Source organism: Vitis riparia, chromosome 13, assembly GCF_004353265.1.
Source record: "Vitis riparia cultivar Riparia Gloire de Montpellier isolate 1030 chromosome 13, EGFV_Vit.rip_1.0, whole genome shotgun sequence".
In the NCBI taxonomy this organism is placed as follows: domain Eukaryota; kingdom Viridiplantae; phylum Streptophyta; class Magnoliopsida; order Vitales; family Vitaceae; genus Vitis; species Vitis riparia.
In genome coordinates, this window is record NC_048443.1 from 22,389,154 (window position 1) to 22,413,134 (window position 23,981).

The following is a 23,981-nucleotide window of genomic DNA, read 5'->3' on the forward strand; positions in this document are numbered from 1 at the left end:
AGAATCACCGATATATCCCAACATTTTAAACCTTGATCTTCAAAGGATGAAACGATTCCAAATTAATAAAGAATAATTTTTTTAACTTAAAATATGATTAGATTAAACTCGGGCTCCTTTTTTATCTTTACCAATTTGCTCGAATTGCAAACCTCGCCTAATGGCTTAATATATACAACACCTAATAGATCACACTTAAACAATACTTAGATATATTTAGATGTCATAGAAAACTAACATTATTAAATTAAATTTGACATCAAATGAAGATAAAAAGCCAAAAAAAAAAAAGAAAAGATTGATATGGGAATCCAATATTAGAAACTTTGGATTAAACTTATCCACATGTGAAGAGCTTTGTTTGACTTAGAAAATGGAAATTGATTTATTTATTTTGGAAAAACAGCAAAAAAATTGAACTATATTTTACACAATGGGAAGAAAATTATTTTTAAACACAATTTTAATGTTATTTTTAATTTTAATTTTTAAAATTAAAGAAATATAGTTTTTATCAAATAAATAGAAATTCAATCCCTTATAGTTATCTATGATACATACATTCATAATGCAAATAACATACTTATTTAAGGCATTATTATACATACATGCCCCAATAAATGGAAAATCAATTCTTCGTAATTATTTTCTTTAAGCATGGCATAGTTACTTTAAAAGAAAAAAAAAATTGTCATTTAAAAAATACTGATAAAACTACCAAATGTGACTACACTTCTTAAGGTGCAAAAAGATCCCTTTACTTTCTTTTTATTGAAATTTTTTTATTTAATTAAATTAAAAAATTAAAAAAAATTCTATTTTTTTTATAAAAATATTTATAAAATTAGTCCATAATAAAAGTAGTTATTTTGCTTCTTCTAAAAGCAAAAATTTTAAAAATTATTTCAAACAATTAGTTATTGAAGATGAAACCATAAATATTTTTAAACATATTCTTTAAATATGACCTTTTTAGGTAGGTCCAAACTTAAAATAGGAAGTTTTATCAAATTTATCTTTTTACAATAATAAGATGTGGATTCATTGTATAAAGACGAGAATCCTATGACAATGATTGTTTTCTCTCTTTGGGTTGGCTTGCATTCTTTCTTACTCGGTTAAGGAAACACTCCTTAGATAACATGGTTCCTTTATGAATAAAGCCCGTAAAAAGTCTTAAAAGGTGACTCATTTATGTATTCTGTGGATAGTGTGCAAGGAATGAAATATGTTATCTTTTATAATGCGGATTTCTTGATCCAAATAATGATAAATATTTTGCATGTAATTTGTAATCTTGATTTAGGGTCATTTTTCTCTTGTTAGCTATATTGATCGACTGAGTTCTAAGTGAAGACTAGTGAATGCTCTTTGTTTACTTCCTTGTCCCTTTTGAGTGAGCTTTTGGGATGTTGTGTTAGCCTCACATTTTTTAAATATATAATTTATAATCTTACCTATGAAAAAAATCATTTTAAAATAATAAGTTTTAAAATTAAAATTAGCCAAATAAATTCACAATCCCTTTTGAGTTTTTTTTAAAGAAAGTGTTATTGGCTTTGCAGGGATTCCAAACAAGACATAAGGATATGAAACATCAATTAATTTGAATTTCATTTTTCTCAGATCCGAGAAAGGAGAAAGGGTACAACTGTAACTTCACGTATCTACATTCCACTTCCACTATAAGGATCTCTGGCCAGGGTGGGGGTTCTCAAGTCACACCAAAAGTCTCACTCTCGCCATGTCCGCCCTGCTCTGAAATCTCATTCTCGTCAGAAAATGTCGTATAAGGGAAAGGAGATCGCCGGGAAGGGATCTTCCGGCAAGAGAAAGCGTGATGACGACGACAAGTCTGGTCACCGGAAGCGGAAGAACTCCGCCGTGCTTCAGTTCTTCGAAGATGCTGCAGAAGTGGACAATGATTCGAGCGATGACAGCATTTCTGGTGATGGTATAAACTACGTCTATCTTCATTGTGGCTTTGAGTTTGTGCATGTGTTTGTGAGGATCTTTAAGGGTTTTTGGTGTTAGTTTTTCGTGGTAATTTTCTGCAAATGCTGAAGAATCTGGGTTTCTCTCTCTCTCTCTCTCCCTCTTTTTTGTTTTTGTGGGGTGGGGGAAAGGGGGAAGGGAGTGGGGAATTGAGGTTGTGTAAGGTGATATAGCTTGGATTTAGGGCATTGATGTTTTTTATATTTTATATTTTTGGGTGGGAATTTCCTTGTAGAACTAGGGATTTGATGTATCTTTTTGAACTTGCCTCCAATATGGAAGACTTGAGGGTTTATTTGCTGCATTGAGGTTTCTTACTGTGTGTGTATGTAGTTTGAGGAAAATTGGAGTGTTAGTTTATGCACACATACACACACGGATATATACACAGATTTGATGTATCTTATGGTTTATTTTCTGGTATGTAATTCTGTCATTTTTTTGAAATGATTTACTGAAATGATTTACTGAAATGATTTCCCGCAAGTGCCAAATGATTTAGGGTTTATATGAACAGGTCTATATTTCTTAGGTGTCAGCATTTTTTGTTTTGAGAGTATCGAGGGAATTTGTGTTTACATGTGGTTCTGTTGGCGTGTTTTTGAATATTGTATCTTCCGAGCGATGGTTTATCCTACCTTTCTTTTTCTTTCCTTTTTTCCTCTTCGATATCATGGATTGAACTTTCTGGTCAAAGTGGACAGTTCTTTTCTGGTTAATGCTGGTGAAATTTCTACATGTGGATGCATGTTAGCAATAGACATTTTTGGGCAGTGTTTTGTTGCCATTAATGTATCATCCATTCGGCTAACTATCCTATAAGAACATCCATTGATTTTGGAATCACTCATAGAAATGGAGGTATTTCCTGAGGCCAGAGATTTTCAGGCCCCTTCATGACATGAGGCTTGTATGTATAGAAGCCTGGGTTCCATTGTCAAGTTTGTTCCATTAAATCATCTGTTTGGTAAATGTCAGCGTTATTGGAGTTCTAATCATAATTAACACTTGCTACTTCTGCAAGCTGGAGAGGTAAATGAATGGTGAACATTACTGGGTAAGAAATATTATTTGCTTATTTATTTTTAGTTTTATGGGCATAAGTGGGTAAGAAATCTTAAGAATATAATGGAAACAAAATTTGAAGAACCATGTCAGAGATGTCTCAAATTACTTGAATTCCTATTGAAGTATTATGCAAATAGGAAGGTCTAGGAGATTTATAATTTTACTCTAACTTGAGGTGGTTTTGGTAAAGCATAAAGGAGGTTTTAGTGATACATTGATCTTGTAGTGGTGACTGGTGAAAAAGGATTCATGTAAATGTTAACAAGTTGGGAGTAATTTTTCTGAGTTGAGTTCTCAAAAGTTTTAGAAATGAAAAACACAGGAATTCGGCCACCTTATCATTTAATGTCACCAACTGGTGTCACAAACAATTATTTTCACGTGTAGTGCCTCTAATTCTCTTGTGCAAACATTTCAATATGGGTTTTCACTTTTCACTATTAGAAAACTTGAGCAAAACCGAATGATGGAAATATCTAACATGATGGAAGTATCTAACCATGTATAATCTTTTCAGAACGGGTATCTTAAATTGGTCACATCAAAATATTGGGTTTCCAATGCCTTAAATAATCTGGTTGACTGCTACTGACTGTCTGATAGTATTTTTCTATTTGGATGTGCATTCAAGGGGATGAGTCTAGTTGAGTTAAATATAGGGCTGTTTGAGCTTTGGTTTTGCCCTGAGCTTAGCAAGGCGGCGGTGGTGTTTAAAAAGAAGTTATCACTATGATATTTAATCATTTGAGAGTTTTAGTTTGTATTATTATATTTTCTTATTTCTGTACTAAGGTTGGTGATAGATTAAACCCAATGTAGTGTTCTGACAATGTTACCTGTTCAAAAGAAAAACTTAATCATAAATTACTTGAGAGCGGGCTTGCAGTTTGTTTTGAATGAAAGACTGATGTAGGAAAAGTTACTCTAGCATCTTTCAACTGCTGGATATGTCCTTTTTTTAGCAGTGTTTGAGGAAGGGTGCAAGGTGAGGCATGTGTAGTGCCCATAAAGTAGCTTTTAAGTACATATACATCTTGCAATATCATATCATCCATATTTTAATTCTAGGATCCAAATAAACAGCCATGATAAGTCCAACATTCATGTACTAGTGTTAGTTTAATGCACCAATCAATGAAATTTTGTCACATAAAGTTCTTACGGATTTAATCAAGGGTGTCATTGGGAATGCCCAAACTGCTCATTATTGGATTCCATTGACAGTTTAATTGAGGCTAGGTGGCTTTGTTTGTGTTGCTGTTTTCAATATAGGTCTCTCTCTCTCTCTCCCTCTCTCCCTCTCTTCTTCCCCTCTTCTCTTTTTACATCTTTATGGTGCATCTTGTCTACCCCCTGTGAACACAGGGTATTCCTCCTTTTGTTAGGCGCTTTATATTTCAAACGTAAATAAATACATAAAGTTCTTATGGATTTTGAAACTATCATCCTTGTCTTCTCCTGATAGGAACCATGACATGTCACATTTACAATTTTATAATTTGTTGGCAATTTTTTTCCTTTTAGTGTTATGTTCTGTTAAATAAAAATTTATGATAAGAAATGATATAATCAATACTTTTGTAATTTCTAAAGCCTTATATTTACTAATATATATATATATATATATATATATATATATCAACTTTTGGTACCATTTTTTTTATAGAATATAATGTCACTACACTTTTATAATTTTCTGAAGTCCTACTATGAGGTATAAAATTTACCAATAGATATTTGAACTTTTGGTATCATATTTTTTTTTTTTTTAGGATTTGATATCATATTTTTTCAAAAATTTTATCTTACTATTGGGTAAAAAAAGGTCAGTGGCAATGATGAAAGAATCAATCTTTCAGTAATTATCCAATTTAATATATATATATATTAAAAACAATATTGTTACCAATGTTAAGAAAAATATCGGTATATCCATTGTTTCTTTGGTTCTTCGAAGCAGTGTGAATGGGTTTGCATGTTATAAAAATAATACAATTTTATTCTAATATTGTATTTTTATGGATATTTGAAATTTTGATATGATATTTTTACTTATATGTATGATTACATGTAGATGTTGGATATACAGATAAGAGATCTTAACATCTAGTATGGTATTTGGTTCCATAAACATGCGTAAATATCTTGTCATGCCATATGGAATATTTTAGGCTAACTAATGATATTCTGGAAGGATAAGTGGTGTGGTGATGTCGCTTCTTGTGGTTCTTTCCCTTCTTTGTATGCCTTGGTGGACTCAAACGAGGTTTGGGTGGCGGAGGTGTGGGATTCTTCAAGCGAGGAAGGGGGATGGAATCCTTGATTCTCAAGACCTTTTAATGATTGGGAGGTGAATTTGGTCGAGCGATTCCTTTCGACAATTCAAGGGAAGAGGGTGTTTGTGGATTCGGAGGATAGGATGCTGTGGAAAATGACTAAGAATGGGGAATTTTCTGTTAAGTCCCTTTATGGTGCTTTGGGGACAAGGAATGCAACCCCATTTCCGTGGAACATCATATGGAGCCCTTGTGTGCCTTCCAAAGTGGGCTTTTTTGCTTGAGAAGCATCATGGGGTAAGGTCTTAATGTTGGATTAGTTAAAGAGGAGGGGGTGGACTCTAGCCAATAGATGCTTCCTTTGCCTTGTTGAAGAAGAGTCTATAGACCACATCCTAATTCATTGCTCTAAGGCTAGGGTTTTGTGGGAGTTAATTTTGCTCTCCTTGGTGTGGCGTGGGTTCTTCCTTCGTTGGTTAAAGAGACCCTCCTTTGTTGGAATGGTTCCTTTGTGGGCAAGAAGTGTCAAAAGGTGTGGAAGGCAGCCCCTTTATGTATCTTTTGAACAGTTTGGAAGGAAAGAAACAAGATTGCATTCGAAAATGTGGAGTTTTCGGTTCAAAGAATGAAAAATTCTTTTGTTTGTGATTATTGGCCCTAAGCTAAGTTGTTTATAGATGTAGGTCCATCATCCTTGATTAACTTTTTTGATTGGTTGGGTTCTAGATGAGGGTAGGTAAGTTTTTTGTATCCCCTCTTCTTCTTGGCTTTTGCCTTGAGGTGCCTCTTGTGTACTCCTGGTATGCTTTGGGGTTGACCTTTGGGCGCCCTTTTGTCTTTATATATAATATACTTTTGCCTTTTTACTTATAAAAAAAAATGATAATCAAAAAGTCTATCCTATATTCATGCTTTCAAAGGAAAAGAAGGAAAGATGGAACCAATCTATGAAGCATAAGCAAATAAAGAAAATGTGGATATCTAACTGATTTTGTACAATTTTATATCCAACACACCATGGTGGAGCAATTGGATTCATTAAAATGTCATGGTTTCATATATATCTAAACAAGAATCTGAAATTAAGCAGTTCTCAAGAATCTTCTAAAGCCTAAAATGTCATGCTGGCCTAGTCACAATTTTCATAAAGTTCCTATCTTTCACAAATCATATCTTGTCCTTCCCTCTTTAGTTGTTGTCTACTAGTGGAAACAAACGTTTTTCTCTACAAACTATGTTGAGTTAGATTTTATGGTGCAGGAATACTAGTACTTCACTGGATAATGAATTTCTTGTGAACCACTACCCATGGAAGATGTAAATTCTAGCTGGCTAGTCTGAATTTTTAGACAAAAGCATATTTATAAGATGGGATATGGCAGCATTTGCAGTGCAAAGTTCACTGAACTGCTGGCTTATGATCTATATCATGTTTTGGCTTTTGACGAATAACCTTTCATGATTAAAGTTTTATACACTTCATTGGTGAACCCTTCCATATTCCAAGTGTCAATAGATAATTTACATTTTGTCCAAGGTTGGGGGTTTAGTTTGACCGTGGAGAATTGCATTTTAAATTTCTTTTTGGATTTTATGAATTTTTCATATTGAAGCTTGGTAGCTTTTGGGGTGTTTTGGTAAGAAGATGACTACTAAACCTTGGATCTTGTCTCTGGAAGGAGATTAAGATACTTCAGCAATGCCTGATGGGTATTGGAAGCCTTTTTAGAAGTCAAGAGTATATTTCCTTGGTTGTTGTCCTGGATATTGTGCTGATTTCTTATCTTTTGTAGCAAGCCTAAGAGAGGCCTTTCCTAGGGGCTTAGACATATGTACTTGAGATGGAGCTCATGATGGTTATTAACGAGAAGAGTTTTCTTAGAGTGGTGTGCAAATTATGGAAGCTTCTGACTTACTCCTCTTCAATGATGTTCTTATATTGTAGTTTTCATTTGTTTCCTTTTATTGTATATAGTGTTGTTTTGGAGGATCTCTCGTCATTCTTTTTTCTGTTCTAATTTTAATAAAATTTTAGGTTCTCATTAAAAGAAGTATTCTTTTTTATCTATGTCAGCCTTACTAGTTTTTGGTTATTTTTTAGTTGGTTTGTTGTTTTGCATCACTCAAGTTCTTATTCAATAGTATCTCAATTTTACCTATCACAAAAAAAAAAAAAAAAAAAAAAGTTCTAGAGTCCATGGATTATATTAATGGATGTGCTGATACTTTTGCGCTCTTTTCGCGCCTTTTTAATACAATTTCTTACTCATATATAAAAAAAAAATTAGTGGATGTGCTGATGTTTAGGCATCATGTTTCCTTGTTACGGTAGGGGATAATTTTGGTTTATCTTGCATTACTTCATCCTATCAATGTGTTATATAGATTGATAATTCTGTTTTTTCGTCTTTCGGAACAGATTTTTTGGAGGATGAATTCAATACAGGGCTAAAAGTTAAGAACGAACCTGGAAAAGCCCATAACCTTCCATTTTTCCCCAAAGAAGAGGAGCTGAGCGAGGAAGAACTTGAAAAGATGCTAGAAGAACGTTACAAGGATGGTTCTAAATTTGTTACCTATGCTGAAGATGATTATGAGACGAAAAGATCAGTTCAAAGAAACTCACTTATCCCTTCTATTAAGGATCCAACCATCTGGAAAGTCAAGTGCATGGTACAATGTTTAATAATTTGAGATCTGAATTTGGAATGCCTTGAGCAATCCCTCCTCTTTTGCACTCCTTTCATTTGTTTGAGTTGACCTGAAGAATATCTTGGCTGTAGGTTGGACGGGAGAGGCTTTCAGCTTTCTGTCTTATGCAGAAGTACGTTGACTTGCAGTCACTAGGAACTAAGCTGCAGATAATATCTGCTTTTTCTGTCGAGCATGTAAAGGGTTTTATTTATATTGAAGCTGATAAGCAGTGTGACATTAATGAGGTGTCCTCTCTCTCTATCTCTCTCTCTCTCTCTCTCTCTCTCTCTCTCTCTCACACACACACACACACACACACACACACACATTGCCATTCTCTGTTACTGGAGAAATTGATGATTTGATATTATTAGTACCCATGTTGCTGATAGTGTTGTAAGTGGACTAATATGAATCTATTCAATTTTAACTTCAGGCATGCAAAGGTCTTTGTAGTATATACACAAGCCGAGTGGCACCAGTTCCAAAAAATGAAGTTACCCATTTGCTCTCTGTACGAAGCAAATGCAATGAAATTTCTGAGGGCACATGGGCCCGCATGAAGAATGGGAAATACAAGGGGGACCTAGCTCAGGTACTATTTTCCCAGATTGACCATGCTAGTTTCTTGCTGGTTGTAATACTTATTTCCTGTGTTATTTCTGTAGATTGTTGTGGTGAGTGATGCTCAAAAGAAAGCAACAGTAAAGCTAATCCCAAGAATTGATCTACAGGCGATGGCGGAAATATTTGTAATTTACTTATTGCACAAAATTTTGTCTTTTTCTTCTGAATTTATTTTGTTGGATGTGACATTTTCTTCTATGAAATTATTATATGTGGATGTGTTGTACTATTGCTTTGACTCCATATATAGATTTTTTTTTCCTTTATGGAATCCAAATATCTGAAACAAAAACTAATACCCAACTATTCATGATATTTTTTTGTTATGTGCATTTTACTTGAGCTACTGCCTTGAAAAAATGTATACAAGATGCTGATAAATTACAGAAACTGAAAGTTTATGTGCTACCTTCTAGAGTTATTGCTAGTTAATCAATAATAAACTACGACAAGAAACTTTATACATCTCTTTGTATAAATATCTTGATTAGTTGAAAACCATAACCAATGCTATGCTTGGATCCCTCTTTATACAAACAATGGTATATAACATATGATAAACTGTTATCCAAGGTCCTAGCCTAACTGACATTTCTAGTGTTGCAACACAGTAGTCTGGATTGTTTGTGGCCTTGAGGATTGGCTCAAGTGACAAAGGGTTGGGGTGGGATGTGGGAGTTTCCATGTTTGAGTCCTACCAGGGACCTAAAAAAAGGGAGGATAGAGAGAGGAAGTAAAAATATTATTTATTAAAAAGGAAAAAAGAGCATGCTGAAGCTTGAATTGTGAAGCAACGGAAGCAAAAGCTAATGTTATAGATTTACTTTAAAATGATTTTTATTTTTGGTTTAACCACTTGGTTGATCAGTCTATACTAGTGACTTCATATATGGTTGACAACAAACAGATAAATTGAACCACTCAACTTAGCTTTATCTATATTAGGGTGATATTTTTTTTTTAACACCTGTTCTGCCTTACTAATCCTATCTGCTCCTCCTTTATCTTGTCATTTGACAGCTTCACTTAGAACCACAAGCCTCCTCACTCTATGGTCACAGGAACTAAATAATACAAAATTGGATGTCATGATTTACTGTTTTGCCTACTCTAAACATTCTAAAATGGCCTAAAGAAGGGTATAACCATTATGAGTATTCTGGATGTCTGTTTAGGAAAGGTTACCTCCTCCCTCTTCTTTCTCTCACACATACACACACATGCAGACTTATCTGCTGGCTTTGTCTTTGTACCTTGGTGCGCCCTCTTTTTTGGTGCTGGTAATATATTCTCTTTGCCTATCCAATATATATATACACACACAAGTTTATTTTCATGGGTAGCTTTATGTTATTAAATATGTTAAACTCGTTTTTATTATTTTTTATTCAAGGTTTGGACTTTGTCATAGATGAAAGTGAAAATTGCATGGAAGTAGTGATTGGTCTATGATGTATCATATTGAAAAAGTAAATGTATTCTGGACGTATGTTTAGAAAAGATTACAAATATAAAAGAATTGAAACTTTGAAGATGACACATAAAGACATATATCAACAACACATAGATGTGCAAATGCCTAGTAAAATTTGGAACTAAAAATTATATCTAAAAATTTTAAAAAGTTTATTCTGTGAATTTTTTTAAAAAACCTATACATTCAACTCATATGTTGTTAATTGATCTTTTTAAAATTCTAGCATTCAATGTTTTCATATGGTATGATATGGTTTAAAATCTTTAAATCCTACTATTTTTCATGAAATTGGTTATATATTATTTTATACTTAATGCTTCCAGTGCATATCTACATGCATGTATATATTTTTTTATTTAATTTTTTGTTATATCAAAAACTTATGATATACAATACGATACAAAAAATAGAAAAACATTATATGATATGTCTTAAGTTAACTACTATGAATACAAATGGTAATTGTTATATTAATTCTCATATAGAAAACATAAAAATCTCTCTCCCCTCTACCCCTCTGAATGTGCTATCCTGTCTTTTTACACAAGTTTACTTGCGAGGGTAGCTTTATGCAATTAGATGTCTTAAACTTGTGTTTTTTGAAAGGTTCTAATTTCTTAATGAATAAGAGTCAATAAAAAGCTAGATGTTAAAAATTGTTCTATGTGTTTTTATCTAGAAAGAATCGAAGAGCTCACCCTTTTGTTCCATACACATCTAGTGGTAGGAGTTTGGTCCAAACACAGGCATCACTGACTGCTATATCAAAGTTCATATCCAAGTATCCATACAAAATTACTGGTAGTGTTGGTGCTTAATCATAAAGAAGCTTGCATAGGTATAAATGATCAGGCAAGTTCAGTTACGTGCCTTTATTAGTAGGAGTTTGGTCCGAACACAGGCATCATTGATTGGTATTTCTATACTAGAATGCAAGTATCTATACAAAGTTACTGGTTAGTGTGGTTCTTGATTATAAAGAAGCTGTGGATGTGGGAGGAGACCCCAGCATGTATTAAAATTATTTTGTTCTGAAAATCTTTTCTGACTAGAAACTTTTTGGTTCTTTAAATTCATGAAATTATCTGCCTCAGTTTTTTTTTTTTCTCTTTATCTTTTTAATATAAATATATGTATATATCTATATATATACATCATGAAATGATACATGTTGCAAATACAACTACAGGGTGGGGGAGTTTCTGCCAAGAAGAGAAATAACCCAGCACCAAGATTGATAAGCTCTAGTGAACTTGAGTAATATGCATAATCTCATCTTTTAAAGCTTGTTTTTGGATGTCACATTTTCTGATAGTTTGTCTTCCATTTGTGAAGGGAGTTTCGGCCTCTGATTCAATACAGACGTGACCGTGATACTGGCAAGCTTTTTGAGATTCTTGATGGTCAAATGCTCAAGGATGGATATTTGTACAAAAAAGTGTCCATAGATTCGTTAAACTGCTGGGGTGTGACACCTTCTGAAGAGGAGCTTCACAAGTTTACGCCTTCTAGTAATGAGGAATCTGTTGATTTGGAGTGGCTTTCACAGCTCTATGGTGAACGAAAGCAAAAACGCACCACAAAAAGTGACAAAGGGGGTGAGAAAGGAGAGGGTTCATCTGGTTCTAGTATGGTGAATAGCTTTGAGCTGCATGATCTTGTTTGTTTTGGGTAAGTATGATACAGATAAAGCAGCATTTGTGATTCTGTAACAACTCTTTATATTAATGTGCTTTTAATTCATGTTTGACACCATCGCAGCCGGAAGGATTTTGGAATTGTCATAGGCATGGAGAAAGATGAGAATTACAAGGTATATAATTTAGCTTATATTTTTGCCTCCTGTTAATATATTCTGTGTTTACTTATAAAAAAAAAAAAATTAGCTTATATTCATCCTCTTTCTTCTTTTGTACTTACTTCTTGTGGTTTATTATTTGTTCTAGATTCTAAAAGATGGTCCAGAAGGACCAGTGGTACAGACTGTTGAATTGCACGAGTTAAAGAATCCGCTCTTTGAGAATAAATTTACTGCTTTAGATCAGCACATGAAAACCATATCTATCAACGATACTCTCAAGGTTTTGGAAGGTCCATTAAAGGTTTGACACTATCTAAGATAACCGCCTGAAGTCATCTGTTTTTATATAGTTTATTTTAATGTATAAGCATTTAATGGCTTGAATTTTCTTTTTTTATGATTGTTTGTCTTACTTTGCAGGGTAGGCAAGGACTTGTTAAGAAAATTTACAGAGGGGTCATCTTTTTATATGATGAAAATGAAACGGAAAATAATGGTTATTTCTGCTCTAAATCTCAGATGTGTGAGAAAATTAAGCTATATGGTGATGCTTGTAACGAAAAGGTTGTGACTCATAATCTAGCAGTAGCAGGTCTTCCTCTCTCTCTGCCTGCAGGTTTCTGATTTTGTTTTCTTTTGGTATTTCTCTCCGATTCAGGGTGGTGAATCAGGTCCCTCAGGTTTTGAAGATTTTAATTCATCTCCTAAGTCCCCTCTATCACCTAAGAAACCATGGCAAGCAAGGGAAAATAACCGTGACTGTATGTTCAGTCCTCTCTCTCTCTCTCTCTCTCTCTCTCTCTCTCTATCCATCTATTTCTCTGCTAATTTATGATTTTAATTGCAGTCAACCGAGGGGATAAAGATGGAATGTTCTCTGTTGGTCAGACATTGAGAATCCGAGTTGGTCCACTGAAAGGATACCTCTGCCGTGTCTTAGCCATACGATATTCTGATGTTACAGTGAAGCTTGATTCTCAGCATAAAGTTCTTACAGGTTTGATATAATCTCATACATTATTGTTTTGTTTAGTGTTTTTTCAAATAATGATATAAAATTCTCTCATTTTGTTCTGCAGTTAAATGTGAGCATCTTTCTGAGGTTCGTGGGAGGGGTTTTTCCGTTTCTATAAGGTGCTTTTTATCTATCTAAATTAGTTTTTATTATATTTCTCTCTTTTCTCTCTTTTTTTCTTTTAGTTGGAACTGTTTCTGGAAATTATTCTAATATGCTGATTTTCTCTTTCGAAAGTGACAATCCAGAGTCCAGTTCCCTAAAATCCTTTGGTCTGCTTGGAACTCAAGACAGTGCCAGAGGTATGGTTCTATTCCGTTTCATAGTATGAACAATATCATTTTGTTCTTCAATTTTAATTTGTAATATTTGTTCTCAGGGATAGATGATATGAGTTTTCAACTTTTTTCCCTAGCTTTTATTGCCCATAACTCCTTAAGGTGTATATTGCATATATGCAGCTGTAACTTCAACATTGAAGTTCTGGTCAATAGATTTTTGTCTTAACTTGGTCTATCTTTATTAAGGCTTCTTTAGTTATGCCTATGCTTTGTTTCTGGAAATCATTGTACTATCTTATCTTGTGACAATTTTTGTCCCTTTTTTTTATATTTTTTCTGACGATTGGGTTGATGGTGCTGGCACATCAGCTGAAAGTGATAGGTGGAATACTGGAGAGACATCTGCTGAAAGGTAAATTTTCGTTGATGTCAATTATTTACTCCTGCACCTTGGTATGCAAGTTCAAAACAAAATGACCCTTTTGGTAAAATATGTGTAATATTATATAGAAGGGGGGAGAGAATCTGGGCAGCTTGAGAAAAGAATGTTCAACCTTGCTCTTTTTTCCACATGGTTGCCAAAGAGGGGCATTTTTATTTATTTATTTTTTTAATAAGTAAAAAAAAAACTGTGAAGCCTTCTTTTAACACTCAAGTGGTATAATAATGAAACTGTAACTACAAGCATCATAGCAATGATGCTGTTTCTTATTTAATTTTAAATAAATAGTGATTCTTTAAAATTTAATTTATCAAAGCTTTAAAACGTTTATTTTAAATTTTTATTTAGATGAAATGTTGACATTTTTAGTATAACTTTGATTTGATAAACTAAACGTTTCGAATTGGTCACCAACTATTAGAGCCTTGTTTGACATAGTGGTAGTCTTGTTAGGAGTATTGTTTAACTTCTATGGTTAACAATATAAGTAGAAATAATTACTAACACTGGGTAATTAAATTTTATATTTGGGAACTGTATTTTAAAAATGTTTTCATTAATGATAAGAGTAATTATGTCATTTTTAAAATTTTAATTAAATAAAAATTTGCCTCTTGCATTACCTTTGAGAAAAAAACATGGGTCTTGATACTCCTCCAACATGAAGAAAAACCATCTTATTAAGTGTGAGACCCATGGTTAAAAGCTCTATCCAAGTACTCTTAAAACTTACGCATTATGATTGACCTTTAAAAAATGCTTTTAGTGTTTGAAATCCTCTCCTACAGAGGGTTAAATATATTTTATAAAAATTTGTTCTTTAAATTAAAATACATTTAATTATTTTATCACTGAATTTGTTTTTGATGGGTCCATGGACTATGAGGGAGTGAAAGGGGAAGGCAATCAAAACCCACTGAGTATGATGTTGGTTGATGGCAGTATCGTGGGGTGTTCCTATGGGGTGGAGAGGGTGCTGGTGGTGGATGGAGATGTGAATCAAGGGGTTAGTCTTCTCAACGCAAGGTCTTTAGAGGATGAGGGGAGGCCTGATGAGGACTGGTCCTCAAGTTGCCTTGTTCAGTTCAGCAGTTTTCTGGGCATGCTGACGAAGGGCTTCAAGGAGGAAATTTTAGCCCTCCTCAAAAAGATGTTGAAGAGAAAGGGTCTGAAGGCCCAGGAGGTTGGTTCTAAGGGGAAAAAGATTGGATTTTCAAGGTTTGAAAGAGAATTGTGAAGGTTGGAGTGCTCAGTAAATTTTAATGGTAAAGGAGGCAGAAGAGGTAACGGAAAGGAAAGCTGGGACCATGTTTCTGGTGGTAAATGAAGTTGAAGATTCTCTGTTGGAATGTAAGAGGGGCCGATGATAGCAATGAAAAGAAGAGTCATCAAGTCAGTGGTTAAGTCTCAAAGGGCAGATTTGGTTTGCATCCAGGAAACCAAGATTCAAGTAATGTCTAATAATTTGGTTCGTTAGTTGGGGGTAGGCAGATCCTTGGAGTGGGGTGCTCTGAATTCGTGGGGGTCAGTAGGAGGAATTTTGGTTTTTTGGGACAGTAGGGTGTTAGAATTGATTGGAATGGAGATTGGAGCATTTTCAATTTCCTGTTTGTTTTAAAACTGTGAGGATGGTTTCTGTTGGGTCTTTACAGGGGTGTATGGCCCTTTAGACAGAAGAGCCAGAGAGGTTTTCTGGGAGGAATTAGGGGCGGTAAGAGGTTGTGGTAAAACACTTGGTGTCTAGGCGGAGACTTTAATTCGGTCAGATTTCCAAGAGAGCGGAGCAAGGCCTCAAGGTTGTCCTCAGCTATGAAAAGGTCCTCAGAGGTTATTGAGGATTTGGAGCTTTGGGACCTGCCACTGCAGGGGGGCCTTTTCACTTGGAGGAGTATAAATAATCAGTCGTAGTAAGGATTGGATAGATTCTTAGTCTCCGAGGGTTGGGAATGCCATTTCAACAGGGCTGTACAGTGTCTATTACCTAGACCTGTTTTTGGCCATTTTCCAGTTGTGTTGGACAGTGGTGGTTTGAGGAGAGGGTCGTCCCCTTTCAGATTAGAGAATATGTGGTTGAAGGAAGAGGGTTTTAAAGATTTGTTAAAAACTTGGTGGGAGGGTTTTAGCATTAGAGGTTCCTTGAGTTTCATTTTGACTGAAAAACTGAAAGCTCTAAAGTCTAAAAAGGTGGAACAAAGAGGTCTTTGCCAATGTTACTGTTCACAAGAAATTCGCCTTGAATCAAGTGGATTTTTGGGATGCTGAGGAAGGGACAAGGGCTTTGTCTTTGGAGGAGCAGAATGTTAGGCTGCAGGCTGAGGAGTATAAGAAGTGGGTTCTGATGGAAGAAACTTCCCGGAGGCAAAAATCAACGGAGTCTTGGTTGAAGGAGGGGGATAGGAATATCAATTTTTTTTCCACAAAATGGCTAGTGTTCACAGGAGAAGGAATGCCCTAGTGAAGATTAAATTAAATGGGACTTCGGTATCAGAGGAGAGTGAGATTAAAGATGGGGTGGCTTGGCTTTTCACTCCCTTTTGTTTGAAACAAGGGAGTGGAGACCCCGCTGTGATGGGCTTTCCATTAAGGCTTTAGGAGGGGATGATGCAACTATGCTGGAAGCATCATTCTCTGAGGAGGAGGTGTTAAATGCCCTCTCAGCTCTTAGTGGGGATAAGGCTCCAAGCCCTGCTGGCTTCTCTATGGCTTTTTGGCAAGTCACTTGGGACTTTTTGAAGAGACAGGTGATGGGTTTTTTTAAGGGTTTTCATGAGCATGGAAGATTCATTAAGAGTTTGAAAGCTGCTTTTCTGGTGTTGATTCCTAAGAAAGGGAGGCTGAAGACATTAAGGACTTTAGGTCCATAAGCTTGGTGAGTAGCCTTTACATTCTCCTTCATTGTAATAGAACACGAGTTTTATGGCATCTTCTGTTCTCCCTTTTTGGTGTGTCTTGGGTGCTCCCCTCGGTTAGATAGGCTTTGCTAGGATGACATGGTTTTTTAAAGGAAAAAGGCATGGTGGGTTGCTCTTCTATGCCTTTTTTGGACTGTTTGGAATTAAAGAAATAGTAGGGCATTTGACAATGAGGGGTAGTCGATTCAAGGGTTCAAATTCTCCTTCATTTGTAATCTTTGGGCGTGGTGCAAGTTGTACATAGTTCCTAGTCCTCTTTCTTTTGTAGACTTTGTGGAGTGATTGGGTTCTGGCTAAGGGGGTTGTTGGTATCCCTCTTTGTTTTTGTGTTATCTTAAGGTGTTTCTTTGTATACATCTTGTGTACTTTGGAATGCTGTTTTTTGACGATCTTTTTATAAAATGATTCAGTTTACCTATCAAAAAAAAAAAAATTATCACTGAATTTTAATTTTTATCCTAAAATTAAATGAATGTTCAAATTTAATATTATTTGTGGTGGAATAAAAATTTAGATGAGCACTAAGTTTTAAAGGTGTCATTATGAGGGAATTTAAGTAAAGAGTAACAAAGAGCCTGCATAATCAAGATGCAACTCCTAAATCTGAACTCAGTTTTTGTGGATTGAGTGTCAAATTTGCAATTTTGAAAGCTCCTCTCTAACTGGACAAGAAAGGCAAGATTGAATAATATTCTTTCATGGTGTCTAAATTGTATATATTTTTTTTACCAAAAGGGCCATTTTTGCCATGAACTCTGTGTATACTGTGTTTGCTTTCAATTTAGTATTGGTTTTCACTTAAGTAATGTTCAATCCTTTATTAGTTAATTTGATATACTGGGTATTTGGGAAAAGGAGGTGTTTCCTTACCTAGGTAGTCAGCCAAGCAGTTGATGAGATGCCTTGGATGGAAAGTGTTGAGTGGATAGGTTTGAGACGAAGGCTAAGATTGGAGAATTGACCATGAGCCCTGGGATTGGAGATTCTTGAAAGCTGGGTTTCAATCCTGAATCTGTTTAACAGTGGGTACTTGGCCCTTATATAGGGCATATTGCTAATGGTTGTGTAAGTCCTGTGGCAACAGTGCCAACTAGTGGGCCACTGTAATACTATATCAAGGTGATGCTTAGGATAGTACCCATACTGGGAACTGAGATGGATTAACCCCAACTGTGCTCAAGTGACATCTGGGAGCATGTGGCATCAAATTCACGTTGCCACATGACTCTGTAATAATGTCACTTGAAGTTTGTCCTCACCACACATTTCATGTCCTAGAATGGTTGTCAACTTCTAGTTGTGCAGTCTGGTTTTTGGAACTGCTGAGTTATGATAATTTTTTGCTCCATCTAATATTTTAATCCTTGGCGCATTATGCCCAATTAGTCAAAGTTACCGGCCTGCTGCCCACCTTCTTCTGTTTGTATGCGATTTAGAGCTGATGCTTATGCCTTGCGTGGATGTCAAATTATATCGTCTTGTGAATAGGGTGGGCTGGTGAAGTTAGTTATATTTATTTGAGGATGAATCATCTTAGAGATTTGACTGCATGCTGAACAGTTCATGTTAAATTTGGAAATACATAACTTGCATAATGAATCATGAAGGTCTCGTTTGGATACATTTTTTATTCTTTATGTTGGAAAACAGAAAATTATTGTAATTCTTAAAGCATAGGAACTTTTGTAGGCTTATCTTAACGATTTTTAAAAGCTGTTAAAAAAATTAGGGTATTAAAACCTTTTAATACCTCAAATTTTAAAAATTTTGGAAGCAATTTTTAAGAACATTAAGTCCATACTTTTCAGATCATAGTCCTCTAGAATTCCTAAATTTTATATAGGAGTTGCTACAAATTTTTATTTTTAGAATTGAAAAATAAAAAGTGTATCCAAATGACACCTAAGTTTTTGTTTTGTTAATCAGAGTCAATGACCCGACCTTTGTCTTGTTTGAACCACATTTTTATTAATGCTTCTGAGAAAATTTGTCAACAAAGGGATGTTTTAAAATTTATTAGGTAAAGATTTTGATGGTGAAATTGGGATTTAAAACATACATGCTGTATTTCCTAAGGGTGAAGCTTTTATGGCAAGGGAAATAAAAGAAATTTTCAAATGGTGAAATTGGGATTTAAAGCACACCAGTAGCACCTCCATGCTGTATTCCCTGATGACAACTTCTTATTATATGGGGTGAGCAAATATTTAAAATAAGAGGGAACTATTAATGAGTCTTCCTCTTCTATTGAGGGCATGGAGGAGGGTCATTGTGTTTCTCTGTTAATATCATTTTTATGGACCACATTTGCATTCTACTTGTTGATAGGTTTGGTTGTGAGATGGAGTTTTATGTCTTTTTGGATGGAAATAAATTTATGGCATGGAAGTCTTGAGTGCCCTGGTATCTTATTCATGTGTTGTCATAAAATTATCAGATCTAACATGCAACTAACAGTGTACCTTTTGGCTGTTAATCATTCATCTGCTGATGTTAGTCTGTATAACATGCAACTAACAGTGAGCGCTTTCATGCAGGAGCTCTTGGCCAAGTTTTCCTGCCTCAAACTTTTCGGTCAGTTCTTGCTCTAAATATTGTTGTGCTCATTTTCCCTTTTTTTTTTTGTTCTCTCTCTCTCTCTCTCTCTATGGATGACAAACTTTGTAAGTTCATGAACCATTTTTATGGTTGTAGCTTCAGCCAGAATCCAATTCTGCAAATCCTTTTGGTTCTGTGGATAATGATTCCAAAAAAGGTAAGTAAGAGTACCAAGTTGTCAACTAGGCAACATGTTTAATGGTTGATTCATTACAAATCTGAGACTGATTCTTCTTCTGTTATGATGTGAAGACATGGGTGATGCTTCCTGGGAGATCAAATCAACCCCAAATCAAAAATCATCTTGGGGTGCAGCAACTACTAGTAAAACTGTTGCTGATAGTGATCAAGTTGGAGGCTGGGGAAAAAGTGAAAACAGTTGGAACAAGTCTGCTACTACTGCCTTAGGCAGCAGTGTGGCTGATGGCTGGGAGAAAGCAAAACTATCCAATGTTGATCAGGCAGGCTCTTCAAAAGGTGCTGGAAACAACTGGGGTGATAAAACTGTTGCTGATAGTGATCAGGGTGGAAGCTGGGGAAAAGGTGAAAACTGTTTGGACAAGTCTGCAGCCACAACCAGCTTTGGCAGCAGTGCAACTGATAACTGGGGGAAAGCAAAACTATCCAGCAGTGGTCAGGCAGGCTCTTCAAAAGGTGCTGGAGGTAACTGGGATAATAAAATTGTTGCTGATGGTGATCAGGTTGGTGGCTGGGGAAAAAGTGAAAACTGTTGGAACAGGTCTGCTGTTACAACTGGCTTTGGCAGCAGTGCATCTGATAGCTGGGAGAAATCAAAAGTATCTGATAGTAATCAGGCAGGCTCTCTGAAAGATGCTGGAGACAATTGGGGTAAAGGAAAGAATGTTGCTGGGACGCCATCAAATGGTTGGAATGATGCAACTACTGGGAATGATCAACTAGATGCTTGGGGCAAAGGAAAAAATGTTGGTGAAGCAAGCTGTTGGGAGAAGAGTAAAAGCCCCAGTATTGGTGAGGACCGTTGGAACAATGGTGGTCCTGGGTGGAATCAACAGAAATCTGGGGACAAAAGGGAAGACACTGGTGGAGGTGATGGATCCACTTGGGGCAAAGCTTTGGAGTCCCAAGAAAAAGGCAGTGGTTCAAGTGCAAGTAAAGTGGACTGGAAAAGTTCAGCAGCTAGGCCAGAAAATCAGACTGGAGGGTGGGCCCAGCGAGAAGGTGTAGGTGAAGATGAATCTGGATGGAGAAAAGGTGGATTTAGCAGCCAGGATCAGAAAGGCAGTTGGAACAAACCAAAGACCTTTGATGTGACCAGAGGATCTGCTTGGAATCAACAAGCTGATGGAACTAATGAAGATTTCAAAGGAGGGAGTGATCAAAATGGCAGCTGGGGTAAACCAAATGGTTTTAGCGGGGACAGAGAATTTGATAGGGGTAATGGGTCAGGTGGGAGATGGGGAAGAGGAGGCCGCCGAGGAGGTAGGGATCAATTTGGAATAGGAAGATCATTTGGTCGTGGGCAATCTTCTGGTTGGAATAAGGAGAGTCAAGAAAACACTTGGACTGGTGATGGGGCTTCTTCAGGTAATCAATCTAGTTGGAGCCATGATCGAGCTAGTGGCTGGGGTAAAGGCAAGACTTTTGATGAAGGTAGAAAAGACGGTGGTTGGAAAAGAGAAAATGCATCTCATGAGGATAATGGATCCAGTTGGAGCAAAAAATGGGGTGGTGGTAAAGAGACTAGTGAAAGTGGGGAAAAACATAGCAAATCCAGTGATTGGAGTAATCCAAATGCTTCCAACAAGGATATGTCATCTGGTTGGAATAATAAATTCAATGCAAATGAAGAAACTGGTGGGACTGGAGATCATGACGGTGGTTGGAATAAAAGAAAAGCTCCTGGTGAACATCAAAAAACACCATGGAAAACTAATGAGAGTAATTCGGATGGAAACCCCTCCTCTGGTTTTCAGGGCCAAGATGGTTGGGGTACTCCTAAACCTCCACAAGATAAATCCTCTGGTTGGAATCATAAATCCATTGATAATGAAAAAGATGGTGATGGTAAAGATCAAGGAGATGGTTGGAACAGTAGAAAAACTTCAGATGGCAGCTCTGCAAGCAGATGGGGGCAGAGTAGTGGTTGGAAAAATGGGATAAGTAGTGACGCAGGGGGAAACCAGGATTCTGACTGGGGAAGAAAGAGCAATTGGAACCCAGGAGGTGGAAATGAATATGAAAATGATACTTCTGATAATAGGGAGAGAGGTGGGAATTGGAGGGGAGGTAGAGGTAATTCAGGGAGAGGAGGCTTTGGAGGTAGAGGTGGTTCAGAAAGAGGAGGCTTTGGAGGTAGAGGTGGTTCAGACAGAGGAGGCTTTGGAGGAAGAGGGGGTTCAGACAGAGGAGGCTTTGGAGGAAGAGGGGGTTCAGACAGAGGAGGCTTTAGAGGTAGAGGCCGTTCAGACAGAGGTGGCTTTGGAGGTAGAGGCCGTTCTGACAGGGGTGGTTTTGGAGGTGGAGGCGATTCAGACAGGGGTGGTTTTGGAGGTAGGGGCCGTGGAAGGAGGGATCAAAGTGGTGGCTGGAACAACAGAAACAATTCTGGTGAGAATAATAAGTCCTTTGAATGGAACAAAGGGTCAAACAATAATGGGGAAGGGTGGAAAGGTCATGATGGTGCTGTCAGTTGGGGCCAAGGAGGTGGTGATAAGGGGCCAAGGAATTGGAATTCTGGGACTGGCGGAACTAGCAATCAATATGGGGGTTGGAATAGTGAGGGTTCAGGTTGGAACCATTCAAAAGGGGTTGTAGAAAGTAGTGGTACAGGCTCTCAAGCTGGATCTTGGAACAAGGGAGCTAGCCCTGCTAAAGATTATGGTGGAAGTAGTGTTGAAGCCAGCAATTTAAACAACCAGAGTTCTGGTTGGAACAAAGGGTCAGCTCAGACAAGTGTTGCAGTGGTGAGTAATGATCAAGGAAACGATTGGAAACAATCAAATGCTTCTGGTAAAGGCCAGTGGTCTGCAGGGAACCAGTCAATAGCTGGTGCCCAAGCTGAGGCCTGGGATAAACAGGGATCAGGTTGGAATAGAGGAACAAGTACAGGAAGTGGAAGCATGACAAGAGATGGGGCTGAAACTTGGAATCAATTGAAGGCCCCTGATGGAGCTCAATCATCTGCTTGGAATCAAACAAAAAATTCAAAAGAAGGAACCAGCAATTTTAGGGAAGCGACTGATTCATGGGGTAAAGCTGCGGCAAATTCTTGGGGCAAGGAGAAAGACGGAAGTAGCAAAGGAGGGTGGTGATCACTCTTAAAATTTGGTGTTCGGGAGGTTTGGGGCTTTGTAGATAAAGTACCTTTTTTCTTTTTTCCTCTTTTGGGTTTTGTTTTGGGCAGCAAGGGGGAAAGGTTTTGAACCACAATCTCTTACCATGGTTTTGGTTTGAACTAGTAGCCCCGTTGCAGTGCATGGGAGGATTAGCCTTGTGGGCGGATCTCTTAACAAGGGGCATTATGGTTCCCAGACAATAGATGCACAGAAGTTTTTATGCAATTTTATGACTTGTGTCCATATGCGTATTCCAGTACAAGGTACAATTTGCTGGTAGCTAATACCAACTCTCTTAGCTGATGAGTTGACAACTGCCGAGCATCAAAGCTGTGGGTGAAATTTCACAATTGTCAAATATCGAACAAGTTGCATTATGAAGCATGAAGATTATGATCAACTTGTTCAGTTAAATGCTTCAAGGTGTCCACTTGGAGCCTTGAATTTGTTGCTGGTAAGAATTGCATCGACCTCCGGTGACTAGCATGAATCAAATTAAAATTGCATTAGCGGCTGGAGCCTGGAGGGCTTCTTTGTGGTGGATTTATAACTCTTATAGCCTTCAGCCTCGAATAACAAATTATGGACCAGTATAGGGGGCCAAGTTTGAAGCAGTTGTGTTTGAATCGAAAAACATATTTGCCACATTGTTAGGTAAACAAAATATGAAGATAGAGAGTGTGTTTGGGTACATGGATACCTGGCATGTGAGAAATGAAGTTTGGCAAAAAGATGATTAGGCTCTCTTGTTCTATTTTAATTAGAAAATGTTAAGTGCAGTTAAACGAGGAGATATTACCCAGAAAAGACTCGAAGTGAGCTCCGGAAATTTGTATGGGAAAAACGGATGTTGAAGAAGACATGGAAACCTGGCCCAACAAGATGCATAATGGTTGGAGGTTGGTGGTTGGTTACTCGATTAAAAGCTATGGTTAAACTTCATTTATCAAGCAAAATAGGCCATAATAAGGGCTGCATCAAATTTTTAGGAATCTGAAAGAGACAATTTGATTATGGGAAAAAACGGTGGTCCGTGTGGCAAGTAATGTTAGGTTACAGCACCAAAGCGGTTGCAAGATACATATTTTTCAGCTTTAGTCTCTTAATTTTAGGAAAGTTGTTCAGTATAATCATCAACAGCACACCTAGCTCTACAGCTACTTTATTCTTCTTCTTTTTTTTTTTGGATTATGTTGGCCTCCTTTTATCTATAGGAGCATGGATAATTTGGGCTAGTCATAAGATCATCAATAGCAGAAAATCAGTTACTTTAAAATCATTTACTTTTCTATCCATTTCTCATTTGTTTGGCCTTGGACTCTCCATGGAGACCCAATCTTCGAGGTGCTAACCACGCCTGCAACAACCAACACTAGGTAAATCAAGGTATTTACCTTGAGCCACCCTAACGAGCTCTAATCACAACTGATCTATTCTCCTGCTATCGTTCTATGATTTTGAGTAAACCTTAGATCTTA

The 23,981-nt window shown here is 36.6% G+C and overlaps 1 protein-coding gene across 4 annotated transcripts; it reads left to right on the top strand.

Annotated features, from left to right (window-relative positions):
- The first annotated feature begins 1,731 nt into the window (after positions 1-1,731).
- On the top strand, positions 1,732-23,192 carry LOC117928652 (protein RNA-directed DNA methylation 3). 4 transcript variants are annotated; one of them, XM_034848607.1, is made up of 18 exons: positions 1,732-1,954; positions 7,759-8,012; positions 8,123-8,278; positions 8,470-8,628; positions 8,702-8,785; positions 11,327-11,394; positions 11,473-11,808; positions 11,899-11,950; positions 12,084-12,239; positions 12,359-12,502; positions 12,597-12,699; positions 12,786-12,935; positions 13,018-13,072; positions 13,191-13,254; positions 13,576-13,646; positions 19,126-19,162; positions 19,283-19,343; positions 19,439-23,192. In XM_034848607.1, exons 1-18 carry the CDS (start codon positions 1,783-1,785, stop codon positions 22,477-22,479), a joined length of 5,163 nt encoding a protein of 1,720 aa, XP_034704498.1. In that variant the 5' UTR covers positions 1,732-1,782; the 3' UTR covers positions 22,480-23,192. The 4 variants fall into 4 exon arrangements, with proteins under 4 accessions (XP_034704498.1, XP_034704496.1, XP_034704497.1 ...); XM_034848605.1 differs by lacking the exons at positions 1,732-1,954; positions 7,759-8,012; positions 8,123-8,278; positions 8,470-8,628; positions 8,702-8,785 and having other exon boundaries at positions 11,291-11,394; positions 13,191-13,255; positions 13,604-13,646; XM_034848606.1 differs by lacking the exons at positions 1,732-1,954; positions 7,759-8,012; positions 8,123-8,278; positions 8,470-8,628; positions 8,702-8,785 and having other exon boundaries at positions 11,291-11,394; positions 13,191-13,255; positions 13,604-13,646; positions 19,289-19,343.
- The last annotated feature ends 789 nt before the right edge of the window (positions 23,193-23,981 follow it).

Excerpts from the sequence above, each read along its gene's own strand:
- LOC117928652 (XM_034848607.1), top strand. The coding sequence starts at position 1,783 with ATGTCGTATAAGGGAAAGGAGATCGCCGGGAAGGGATCTTCCGGCAAG. Across the intron at positions 1,955-7,758 it reads TGACAGCATTTCTGGTGATG|ATTTTTTGGAGGATGAATTC; the intron begins GTATAAACTACG and ends CTTTCGGAACAG. Across the intron at positions 8,629-8,701 it reads ACAAGGGGGACCTAGCTCAG|ATTGTTGTGGTGAGTGATGC; the intron begins GTACTATTTTCC and ends TTATTTCTGTAG.